A 13,818-nucleotide genomic window follows, 5' to 3' on the forward strand; every position below is an offset into this window, starting at 1 on the left:
CCCACTCACACATATTAAAACAGAGCAGGCTCCAAAAATGCTGGTCCAAAACGTGAAGAGAAAGCCTTGTGTCTTAAAAGACTTTTTCTATTGCTTATTATTTAATTACCTAACAATCTACCACATGATCAGGATGCAAGATTTGAAAAACACAGGAACAAATAAGGAACGAATAAGAATTATCAGTAATTCCCTACCTAGATGTAACAACAGCTTTTTCATTCATGCTATTATTCCATTATTTCTGTGTTTATTCCTGCTGCTGAGAAGGTGGGCTTTGGTGTAATTCCTCACTGCCCAATGGAAATTCCTGCAACCATGGAAATGTTCTATATCTGCGCCACCTGAAACACAAGAAACTGGTAAGCTCTTGAAATGTTGCTAGCGCTACTGAGAAATTAAATTTAAAATTTAAGTTAATGTATTTAAATTGAAGCTTAGAAGCCATAAGTGCTTAGTAATGATGATTTTGAACAGGTACACATCTAATTTCACACCTTTATGACGATCTACGTTTTATCTCTTCTTTTTTCTTTGTTTCTGGAATGCTGCAGTTTTACTATAAAATGTCTAAGTATGAATATCTTCCTATCTGTTATGCTTGAGAAGCATAGTGCTTTTCAGCCTAAAGAGTCATCTTTTTTGTTAGTACTGGAAATTCTTAGCTACTGTTTCTTCCGATGGTGCCTTTATTCCATTCTCTCTGTTCCGCTGTTCACAAGTGTGATGAAACACACGTTGGATCTTCTTTCTACCCCTCATGTCTCTTAATTTCTCTTTCACATATTTGTCATAAGCTGTGTATTATCTGTTTGCAACACAACTATGTTTTCTTTTTGATTTCAATGACCATCCTTTTCAATCTTAGAAAGTTTTTTTTTTTTCAAATCCACTCTTTTTTATGTTGTCACGTTGCTTCCTTCGTGTCGCACGTTCTCTGTGGGGCTGCAGTTATATTAGATACTTTTTATGCCAACTCTCCAGTTTGCTGTATCCATCAATGCATATGCTCAGTGGATAACTTTGTGAGTTTTATAATGTTTGACAGGAAACTCCATTTTAGTGGGACTCTTTTTAATTGAAATTCCCTTCAAGTCTGGGTTGCAGGACTTCCTTTCAAATAAATGTTGTGTTTTCTTCTTCCAGGTGCCCATGGGGACCTTGAACCTGCAGTGATTTCTGTGGTACATTCTTGGGTAGGGAGAGATGCAGGTCCTTGACCACAGTAGTTAAAGTTAGACCCCTTCATCAACAGCCCAGCGGATCGCAGGTTTCAAAATTCCAGGGGAGACCTTGCCTTTAAAACTCTGAGCCTCAACAGAAACCAACAAGTTTTCTTATCACCTTTCTCTGCCAGTTTTTCAAGAGCCCACTAGGTCAGTGAGGATGCAGCCCTTCAGCAATGCTAGATTTATATAGGGCTTCAGTTCAAAGTTTCCGCTTGTGTAAAGCTGCAGTCACATCTCAGGGATCTTAAAACATCCGCCTCCACAGCGCCAGCCCAAGCAGTCACTGCTCGGCTTTGCGAGTTTCCTCTCCCTTTATGGAATCAGGATTCCCTTTCTTTCTTGTGGCCTCAGGCATGTACAAAATAACTGTCGTTTAACCTTTATCTGGTAATAGAGCATTTTCAGGTCATTCTAATCTTTCACCTTAACTGTCATTAAATATTGTTTAATCGACTTCATAACTACTTCATATATTATGTCTATCTATTCTGTCTTATTTGTCATTTTTGCCTTTAAATTTTAGTTTCCACTTACAGAAAAATGTAAAATTTCCACATTTAAATATATCTGTATTTTGTATTAAGAATTTTATATTAATGTTCAGAAATAATTCCTGATTGAATAATGAATGCTTATGTTTACTTGCATTATTTCTAGGTTTTGACGAGAAACGTTAAACACTGGTCTCAGGAAAATTTGGTAACATTACCAAAGTGGGAGTAACATGGAATACTTGAAGTGGTGAAGTTTTTGAGTGGGAGTTAAAAGTTAATTACTACGGTCAGAGAAATTACTTATACAGATGAACCAATGACCTGCACTTTTTTAAGTACAAAATAAAGCTCATCAAGTTTCCTAACCATTTTTGTGGGCAGCCTGTTCACTTTTTAAAGTGTAAATAAAAGTGTCTGAGTTCTAGCAAAAAAAAAAAAAAAAATCATGACCAGTAAATATTCAGATAAGTAGTAGAACTTAAGCATATCTATTTCTAAGAAAGAAGTGTTGGTAAATATCTTTCTGGAAGGAATAAACATATATATATTTTTTTTTTTAATAAATTTATTTATTTATTTAATTTGTTTATTGGCTGCATTGGGTCTTCATTGCTGCACACGGGCTTTCTCTAGTTGCTGCGAGCGGGGGCTACTATTCATTGTGGTGTGTGGGCTTCTCATCGTAGTGGCTTCTCTTGTTGTGGAGTGCGGGCCCTAGGCGCATGAGCTTCAATAGTTGCAGAACATGGGCTCAGTGGTTGTGGCTCACGGGCTCTTGAGCACAGGCTCAATAGTTGTGGCACATGGGCTTAGTTGCTCCGTGGCATGTGGAATCTTCCCAGAGCAGGGCTTGAACCCGTGTCCACTGCATTGGCAGGCAGATTCTTTACCACTGCACCACCTAGGAAGTCCTAAACATATATATATATATTTAACACATATTTATATATTTAATATATGATACATAAATGTAGATAATACATATTTAACATATAAAGTATATGTATAGCTTTATTGGGATCAGAAGGTATTACTGGGATCAGAATGATTAGGGTGTGGAAAAGGAAGCTGGTCTTAGGATCAAGAACAGGTAAGAGAGGTGAACTGAAGGGAAAAATGAAGACAGGATTTGGGGTTGTTTCCTATTTTTTCTGCCACATAAATACTTATTTGCAGATAATCGTCATTCAGTTGGACTTGCAGAAACTGGCACAGCCTCCACAAAGCTGCTAGGATAGGATCCTTACAAACGCGTTCAATATGCACAGGGCCTTGTTCTAAAGCTGCACCCCCCACCCCACCCCAGAGCCTCCGGAATCTGAGCTCATCCCAGGAATGAGTAGGTCGGTCAGCTGAGCTCCAAGCCAGCACCTCAGTCCTCCTGTTGGTCCAGTGTCATGGTGACTGGCCTAAATGCCACTATCGCTGTTCGGTGGCTTGTGAGCTGTGACCGTGGGTTCCAGTGCTCTGCCCCGCTCTGGAAGCCTGCTTTCTGCGTTCCTCTCAATCCTCTGAATCTCAGATTCCCTACCCGTTAAATTAGGGAAACAGCCTCTTCCCAGGGTTCTCACGATTATTACACAAGATGGAGAAAGCCACGCCCCTAACACAGAGCTGGTGAGCATTTTAATACGGTGCTCGCCAAATGACAGGGCAGGTGGGTTTGGCCTGCAGTCTTCCAACTTGTGACCACTGTCACTATACCAGGAGCTCATGACACCTTAAACCAAATTGTAGTAATCAGGACATATCTTATTCTCAAGTTGGAGGATAAGCATTCACAAAAATTAATAAATAAGAAAAGATAACTGTTCCTGATAATATAAACTCAAAGGAGAGACAGAAGGAACCCTAATCTAACTAATGACTGAAACACTGTGTTTCAATTAGGTGGCAGTAACTTACGAGCTTCCTGGGCAGAAAGGTATATACCAACTCTCTAAGTAGTTAAAAATTCCATTGTGTTCTAATTACCCATTTAATCCCCTGAATACCAATGTGCAATTAGCATTACAAATAATCAAGGTTAAAAATATAATTAATGCAAGTGTGATCTAGTTATAATTAAACTAATTACACAGATATGTCACATAATAAGGGTCTTACAGACCATTATGGAGATGTAAATTTATTCTCCCTATCAAGACCAGCTATTTGAATTTCATTTGCCAATTACTTGACAAATGATGGAATGGGATTATTAAGGAGAGAAATAGCCTTCCAGGGCTGAAAAGACTAAACCATATACTTTTGTTTTGAAATTCTCATCCTTCCGTCCACGTGTACTTGTAAATAGAGAAGTCAGAGGGGGAAAAGAACACCACACAACTGGCAAAAACACCTGCTTACTTGTATGACTGCAGAGAAAAATCAGCAACGTAACACCTGAGAGAACATCCAATTACACCGGGCATAGTTCCCTTTCAGGATGATAACTAGGGCCTACAACCCCATCCCCACAGACCTCAAACACCTACTCAACTGATCAATTCTCTCTGCTTTCTGTTCTTGAACATATTTAGCTCCAAATATGGACATTTTATCAATAGTCACAGACTTACCAAAATTTAATTGTATCCTCTGCCCACAGACAGCAATGATTATAGCATTTAAGAGCCATGCAAATCAGGACTTCCCTGGTGGTCCAGCGGTAAAAGAACCCATCCTGTAACGCAGGGGACGTGGTTTCCATCCCTGGTCAGGAACTAAGATCCCATGTGTCTCGGGGCAACTACAGAGCCCACGCACTCTGGAGCCCGCACGCCGCAACTACCGAAGAGAAAACCCACACAACCAGAGAGAAACCCACGCACCCCAACGAAAGATCCTGAATGCTGCAAAGAAGATCCCACGTGCCGCAACTAAGACCTGACGCAGACAAAAATAAATATTTTTTAAAAAGAGCCATACAAACCAACTACACTCTAATATAAAATAAAAACTAAGAAGGAAATTACAACACTTCCTAACACCATACACAAAAATAAACTCAAAATGGATTAAAGACCTAAATGTAAAGCCAGATACTACATTTTAAAAAAATCAGGATAGGAGTTACACTTGAAGGGGAGAAGTAAACTTATAGGGATTTAAGGGGTACAGTCTTGTGCTATTTCTTGAGAGAGATACAGATGCAGATGATAAAAAAGTTTCACTTTGTGAAAATTCATTGAAATGTTCTTTTCTATAACTTCTATGAAAATTTCTAAAAGAAATTTTAAAAAATATATTAAAGCAAGATGCACAAGATTTTGAGTAAGTAGAAATATTCTTCTGTGTAAATTTTGGAAAGGAGGTGAAATCAAAATTATACGTTATTTACAGAGTAATGACAGCAATAATATCACTTACAAAATTTTTAGGGTCAAAGTAAATCTGTACAAAGAAGCATTTTTATAGACTTAATGGTTTGATAATTCATTTAACGAAAAATATTTTAAAATTCATTCAAATCAAGTTAGAAATAAAACAACAAAACTAAATTGAGAAAAGCATGGTAGAGAGGTTAATAAAAATGACAAAATTTAATAAATTTGGAAAAAAAAACATTTGAATTGCTAAATAAATTCAATCTTTCATTCTTTTTAAAGTAAAATAGTCATAGTCTGAAAAGTACAAAAACAATTTTATGGAAAAAATGACAAGTATACAGGTACAGAAAAAGGAAAAAATACAAATATTAAGATAATAATTATAACTCCATGTAAGTACTTAAAATTTAAAGTAAGTAAATAGATTAAAACAGAAACAGAGTCACAGATGTAGAAAACAAACTTATGGTTACCAGGGGTAAGGGGTGGGGAGTGATAAACTGGGAGATTGGGACTGACATATACTCACTACTATATATAAAATAGATAACTAATAAGGACCTACTGCATAGCACAGGGAACTCTACTCAATACTCTGTAATGGTCTATAAGGGAAAATAATCTAAAAAACAGTGGATACCTGTATATGTATAACCATTCACTTTCCTGTACAGCAGAAACTAACACAACATTGTAAATCAACTATACTCCAATAAAAATTAATTTTAAAAAATAAAAAATATATTAGGTAAATAGTTTTATTAGAAAACACAAATATTTTGTTGTCAAAATAACAAAAAAATTAAAAATAGTAATTTAACACTGAGGATTTAGAATGAGATTTTTCAACAAAAACCAGTTTTTGTTATGAATCATAAGTTTAAAATGCTATATAAAATTTAAGGAATAAGAAAATATGTAAATCCCTGACAAAATAAGAGTGTACTGCAGAAAGATTAGGAAAGACTGATAATCTAAACTCTTATTTATGACATAAACATATCACAGGGATGAAATACACAGTGTGAGGAAAACAGTCCATAATAACGCAGTAAGTCCGTGCGGTGACAGCTGGTAACTAGACGTACCGTGGCGATGCTGTTGTCAGATATGGAAACAGCAAGTCGCTGTATCCTGCACCAGGACCCAACAAAGCGCTGTAGGTAATTACTGACATATTGGGTTGGCCAAAAAGTTCGTTTGGGTTTTTCCATACAGAGTTTTTGGCCAATCCAATACTTCAAACTAACAAACAAACAAACTCATAGAAAAAAAGATAAGATTTGTGGTTACCAGAGGCGGGAATATGGGGAAGGGGAATCAGATGAAGGTGGTCAAAAGGTACAAACCTCCAGTTATTAGAGAAATACGTACTCGGGATGTAAGTGTTACAACAAGTGAACACAATTAACACTGCTGTGTGTTATATATGAGGGTTGTTCAGAGAATACATCCTAAGAGTTCTCAACACAAAGAAAATACAATTTTTTCTTTTTCTTTTCTTTTGTATCTATGTGAGATGATGAATGTTCACTGACCCTGTGGTCATCATGTCATGATGCATGTAACCAAATCATCATGCTGCATGCCTTCAACTTACACAGTTTATAAAACTATACTGTATGTCCATTATATCTCAACAAAACTGGAAGAAAAAATTAAAAATGAAAAGTACTACCATTGACTGAGTAATAAGACACACTACCATTTAACATTGTTTTGATAGTTCCAGGGAAACCAAAAAGGAAACTGGAATCAGAGGCATTACCATAGAAGAAAAAGGAGGTGTTTCATGAATTACTGGGATAAGTGATGTATTCTAGATGGACTAAAATACTTTTTAAAAGAAATTAGATTTACTTCAGTGAATGGAAAACATACAAGGTTTGTGGAAAAGAAGACACAGCGTTCACATGCCAGTTCTTTTCAAATTAATCTATAAATGCAACATAAAATCAATTAAAATTCCACTGAGAATTGTGAATACAATGCTTTACATTTTTTCCTCTACACTAAAAAATAATGAAAAAATGAGCTTATATACAAAACAGAAATAGACTCACAGACATAACAGACTCATGGTTACCAAAGGGGAAAATGGGGGGGGGATAAATTAGGAATTTAGGATTAACAGATACACACTACTATATACAAAATAGATAACCAACAAGGTCCTACTGTATAGCACTAGGAACTCTACTCAATATTTTGGGAAAAGAATCTGAAAAATAACATATATATATTATTTATATATATGATATATTATTATATATTATATGTATTATATATGTGTGTAACTGTATATATATATATGTATAACTGAATCACTTTGCTGTACACCTGAAACACATTGTAAATCAACTATACTTCAATTGAAAAAAAATGATTAATAGATTTTTATTAGCTTCATCTACTGCCACGTAACTGGTGTCTAGAATAGAAAAACACAACCAAAAATAAATACCTCTGTGCATCGGAAACAAGAGAATACAGGACACAGGGTCTGAAGCCACTGGCCACTGCATTCTGACCCGAATTGCATACAGCGGCCAGGAATCAAGCCCTTGAGAGGTAATGGGGACTAAAGGCCCTCGCATAGGGATGGAGAGGGACAAGAGCCCAGCTCAGTGTGGGACACCTGGGTCTAGAGCCCCCCTCTCTTGGGAGGAGGCTGAGAAGCCAACATGGAAGCTGCTCCTCATCCAGGCTGGGTCCCAGAGCGAGACCAGGACGCAGTGATGCAGGGACTTACAGGGCCGTTCCCCTATGGCTGCAGGATGAGGATCCAAGCTGTCAATATGCGACCTGGCTCTGGACAAGAGGTGCAGGAAGTAAGCAGTGGAAGGAGCAACAGATGCACAGAAGGTGACAGAGAAAGAGAACGAGGGTAAAATCACATAAACTCACTCGCAGGTTAGCCAGTAAAACCTCTAGCCGTGAAAAAATCAAACAAGAAGAAAGTTCTGAAGAATAAAAAATTAAGAGATGGATTCCCTCCTGATGAAGACAAATTCATCAGGATGAATAAATCTAAAATAGATATGCGAGGATTCTATAAAGAGAAGTGCAACCTAAGTAAATGATGCTTTTAAATGACCTGAATAAATGGCTATACATCAGAGTTAAGGATAAGGCAGAAAAAAATATCATAGATGTGTAAATCTCTTCAAGTTATAAAATTTTATTTGGTTCCAATTAAGATTCAAATACTGTGACTTTTTATACAGGTTACCAAAACAATTCTAAGAATTACACCTCATAAAGATCCCAAAGTAGTCCAGCCTATTCTGGAAATGAAAAACTAGGAAGACAGACAGGTGGTACAACCCACCAGGATGCACCTGAAGCAGGAGAAGGTAAAGCCAAGTCCCAGCCTATCTAAAAACTCAGTGTAGAACAGAAGTGCTTCCAACTGACAGACAAAAAGATACATGGCCATGAAAATGGCCTTAAGCAAACTGGAATTCTGGATCGGAAAAAAAAATCAGACTATATTTCCACTACATCATATATTCAATTATAAACTCCATATAAATTAGAAACATGAATGTAGAAAAGAAGCCTCTGAAAAGAAAATATGGAGAATAGCTTTATTACCTTAGAAAGAGAATTTCCTGAGTCTCAAAATGCAAGAAATAACAAAGGAAAAAGAGAACAAACTGATTTTTATCAAAACTGAGAACTTCTATACACACAAAATTTTAAAACAAAGTTAAAATACAAGGAACCACTGGAAGGTAATACTCCAAAAGTATAAAGCATGCAAAGGATTAGCTGCCAGTTGAACATATTAAAAACTCTTACATAACGAGTAACAAAAAGACAACCTTATAGAAAAAGAACAATGGTCAAGACAGGCGATGGGCAGAAAGAAACCCCATGCAACAAATAAATGTGGGGAAAGCACTCTTTCAAGTTCATGAGTAATTAAAGAAATGCAAATTAATCTAACGATGAAATTGCATGCCCACCAGGCTTGTAAAAATTAAACCTTTTAATGACTGCTGTTGAAGAGGATTATGAATGTTCATGGAATAAGTGTAAGTGGCGTCTATACAATGATCTTTATAATCGTGTCTGATTTTAAATGTGCATCTCTCTATATGTTTAGTCACACTTCACACACATACACACGCAGGCATGTAACAGATAAAATTAGATATATATACACACGGACATCTATGCATGTTTAAATTAAACTAGGAGGAGACATATGAATATTAACACTGGATTTTAGGATTACGGGAACAATTTCTGTCTTCCTGGTGCCTGGCACATCATAGATGGACGATAACTATCTGTCGATGCAAAGAATTAGCTAATTAATGCATGACTGATATTTTTGAACAACTTTTCAATTATTGTATTTGAACCTAAATACAAATGTCTTAAGCAAATTATTTTCAAGTCTATTTAAGAATAACCCTAGGATCCCTGGTAGACAGACTATGAAATCAAGTCCAGCACTGAGAACTTGGTGGCTATCTATATAATGACCTTCAGAGAATGTAGCCCAAGGTGTGGCACTTTCTCTATGTCAGTTCAACGACAGGTTTCTGAAATCTATTATCAAATTACAATGAATTCGCTACAGGAGGAAAAGCAGACAGATATTTGCAGGGACCTCGTCACATGGCACTGCAGAACGGGGTGTAGATGGGCCTGGGGAACAGTGGTAGGATTAGGACGCATACGAATGGCACGTGGAGGACCAGCTGGAAAATCGCTGCACTGACCGGAAGATGAGGTCCAGGTGGCGAAACAACTGAAGCCACCCTGCCCCTGCTGGTCCTGCACTATGGCGAGGGTGTCTGAAGACCACCCAATGGCAAAGCAGAACCAGCCCTGGCCGCCCCCTGCTCCACCAGGTTCACGCGGCAGGGCAGCGGCACCCCTGGAAAGGGTCAGCCCTGGGCTGCTTTTCGCCAGCACACTGTCTGGCCAGAAACATCAAGTTCATTGCATTCCCATCGGGAGGCTCCGCCTTCTGATGGGTGATAACTGGGAGGTCAATCTGCAGGGAAACGACTGCCTCTGACTTTATTGCACAGGACTAGGGAGAGGCTGGGGGGTCTCTGGGCTAAATGATTATCTCTATAGGCAGCAAAAATGACTAAATCTGGACTTTACCCCATGGGAGTCCTGAGGACGGCGTGTCCCGAACTTGGAAGCAGGTCCCCGGTCAGCATTTTGAATGTGGTGGTTTTCCCAGCTCCGTTCACCCCTAGAAGGCCAAAACACTGAGAGGAGAAAACAAACCAACCATAAAATCAGAATTATACTGGAAACAGCACTTGCTTTCAGCCAACTGTGAGTTGATATTTTTGGTTTGTGTTATTTGTAGACTTTTTTTACAACCATAAAATAAATGTATAAAGCACTTTATAGCTCATGCAGTACTTCTGAAATCACCATGGCATTTGAGTGGCGTCACAGTTTCAACACTGATTCACAGGCAAGTACGTCAATTCACTCCTGGAAGACGCGGGAGGATGAGAAGTAAATGCCGACAAGCACAAATCATGCTGAGACTCCTCGTCCCCTCCAGGCTCACCCGGCAGGCTCCGGACTGGCCCCACTGGTAAGAAGTCACATCATCAAAACCGTCAGTACTCCTGCCTTCCTCTCTCCCCCCTCTAACTCTGCCCTCTAACTCCGACTCCAGCCTAATCCCAACACTAATTAAGAAGACTCTCTGTTTCCGTATTCTCTCTCTCAGCACCAGGTCACCTTGTCCTGCTTCACCCTGTCTTACATTCTGTGGGGAAAATAGCCTTACTCTCTTCTGCAGCCCCAGCCTCTACGCTGAACCTCAGGACATCCTCGGCTGGAGATTCTGTGGCGGCAGCTGAGATGGTCTTGCTCTTGCCCATCTCCCTCCGGGACACGTGCTTCCCGATGTCCGGGCACTGCTGCCTCCTGACCTAAGCGGGCCTCCTGGCTCCCCGAATCCTGGAAGCGTGACTGCTCTGGGCTTCCTGTGGCGAGCCCACCTGCTTATCACAGAACCCTATTTTGTAGCTCTGGGTGCCACCTGCTTCCACACCATGCTTCCCCCACCTTGACTGGGTCTCTCCCGCCCTCTGATACAAGGGCCCATCCTGCTGCAGACCTGTTCTGTCCCGTGTCAGACAGACCACACCTGAGATGCCATCCCAGGGCACAGCACCATCAGCCTACCCAAATTCTATCCTCCCTTCTGGCTTAGGCGTAAGTTTATCGGAACCCTCCTTTTTCATAAAGCTCCGCACATTCCCGGCCACTGCCACCCCCACACTCCTGTTCCCCCCTTGAGGCCCCCTCTCTGGACTCACAGCTCTGAGGCAATTCCCTCCTGTGCGTCTAACCCTGCCCTGCTGCTCTGTAACACTGTGAACATTTCCGATTTCCCATTTCATACCCGACTTATAATTCCTAGAGGGACAGGGACATGTCTCAGCCTTCCCTGTCTCTTCCGCAGGCCCCTGCATAGGACTTAACATCCAAGTCACTAAACTCAGATGCTCACAAGAAGCCCAGTGAATAGAACCCAAAGGGAAACGCATTTCGGATCATTTCAGAGACGTGGAGCCTCTCTCTTAGGACATTTTCCAAGTTTTTCTCTCACCCGGTAGTTTAAAACTAAACTAAAGGAGAGGTAGCGGCAAAACGGAAGTTTATTTTTTAAAGCAAGGGTAAAAAAATAGTTCCATAAGGAGGCAAAAATCGCACAGCTAGTCTTAGAGTTGAGTAGCAAACAACTTCAAAAAACACTTTAACATCTGTCCCACTTGACCACACATCTAGGTGCAGGGCGTGAGAATCCCTAGATGGACTCAGACCCTGCTCTCGGCTTCTCTTCACTTCAGATCTGCTCTCGGAAGAGCATGGATGCTGATCAGATAACGATAGAACCTACTTTGAATTTCTCACAAGCTTGGAACAGAATGAATGCAAGGTACCCTCTTTTATTTTTAACAGTTAATTGAAGGCAATCACTTCCACAGCTGACTTCCCTTTATGCATCAAGCACAAGTCGGGAGTAATTTATATTATTTTTCTGTCAGTTCAGATTAAACATTTCTATTGGAATTAATGACATATTCATGAAAAAACAATTCTGAGCTATGGCTGTAGTGTGTGTTTTTACCTTTCCAGAACAGCATTTTATTAGATGGGCTTAATTGGCCACTTAAAGAGTACTGAAGTCCAAGCAGGAGTTAGAAGTGTTTTCCTTAATTAATTGGATTTATAAAATATTTGCACTCAGTAGAGAGTCACCCCATAAGCCAAACAATGATTAAAACTCCTTGATCACTTAAATTTTAAAAGTTATAAAACAGAATAAACCCCATCAATCAATCTGCAGAGTTTTCACCAGGGAAAGGGCCAAATGACTCTCTACTCAGACCCTTGCAGATTCCTGAAACGTGAAACTGTCTTTAGTTTCGATTTCAGATATCCTGAGAATAACACAAGCAGACTGACAATGAAACACCGGTTTGCAACAGGAAAGGTATGGATAGAAGCTTTCTTACCTCTCCCCTGCGTATGCCCAAGCTAATATCCTGCACCGCGGTGGTCCTCTTGAAGAAGCCTCTGTAACTCTTGCTAAGGTTGTGCAGCACGAGGAGGTCTCCACTGGTTCTGCCTTTCAACACCCTCACTTGCTCTTTTTCAACATCTATGTCCTTGGAAGATGTGACTGTCCCTTGAATGGCAGAGTGGCCCCTGCGAGGATAAGTCAGAGTTATTTCATACCCGGGAAATGGACCGGAAGAATCTAGAGGGAGAGAAAGGTCAGAGGTCACCCAAACAGAAGATGTGGTCTCCGGAGTCTGTGGTACCACCTCCCGCCCATGCACCGAGTTCTGCGTCCTGATGGCCACTTACCATCAGGGGTCACATCAATCCTCCGACGCAGGGGGGGGTCCCCAACCCCCAGGCCACAGGCCAGTACTGGTCCACAGACTGTTAGGAACCGGGCCGCACGCCAGGAGGTGAGTGGTGGGTGGGCAAGCAGGCGAAGCTTCCTCTGCCCTCCCCGTTGCTCGCACTACCCCCTGAACCCCCCACCTCCACCACTTACATTACAGCCTGAACCATCCCCCCCCACCCCACTGTCCAGAGAAATACTGTCTTCTACAGAACCAGTCCCTAGTACCAAGGAGGTTGGGGACCGCTGCTCTAATGTGAGGAAATGAACAGGAGCCTAAAAGACAGTGACGTCAATAACACCAAACTCAAACTACTTTTCAATTTTATGAACAATAAGGTCATGCCAGGCTTTTGTGCTAGAGGACAAATAATTTATCACAAAGTTATAAGAAATTAACCTGTCTAACCTCTTTTAGCAAACGGGCCCTGTAATACAGTAGATTATACACAAAAGTCCCCCAACGCTTCAGCTCCACAGCACGTGCTGGGCTGTGTGCGTGGAGGCGCGCCTGTCAGGTGGATGTGAACTGAGCTCTCAGCTCTGATGGACTGACCCTAAGTCTGAGTTAGCTCCCCTTCCAATCTGCCTTACGATTTTCTTTCTGGTGCATTTTAGCTTTCAAGCAAATCTCAAGTTCTGCAAACGGTAATAAGCCAATATTTTAATACCTTAAATGAGTACAGACACTGAGATAGTGTTGTACTGACATCAGTTTCCTGGTTTTATCAATGTAATATTGTGATGTACTGTATTATTACGTTTTCACAGTTTCACTGGGAGAAGCTGTGTGAAGGATGTATAGGATATCTCTGTACTAATTTTGCTGTTTCCTATAAGGCTTAAAAGTATTTTAAATAAAAAAGTGT

General features: G+C 40.1%; 1 protein-coding gene across 1 annotated transcript in view; it reads right to left on the minus strand.

Moving 5' to 3' along the window:
* Positions 1–13,818, minus strand: part of ABCA13 (ATP binding cassette subfamily A member 13) — a 324,555-nt gene that overhangs the window by 62,431 nt on the left and 248,306 nt on the right. Inside the window, 2 exon segments of the mRNA XM_057732590.1 lie at positions 10,165–10,274; positions 12,552–12,744. Coding sequence (XP_057588573.1) covers positions 10,165–10,274; positions 12,552–12,744 — 303 coding nt within the window.

Source organism: Hippopotamus amphibius, chromosome 4 (genome assembly GCF_030028045.1).
Source record: "Hippopotamus amphibius kiboko isolate mHipAmp2 chromosome 4, mHipAmp2.hap2, whole genome shotgun sequence".
NCBI lineage: Eukaryota > Metazoa > Chordata > Mammalia > Artiodactyla > Hippopotamidae > Hippopotamus > Hippopotamus amphibius.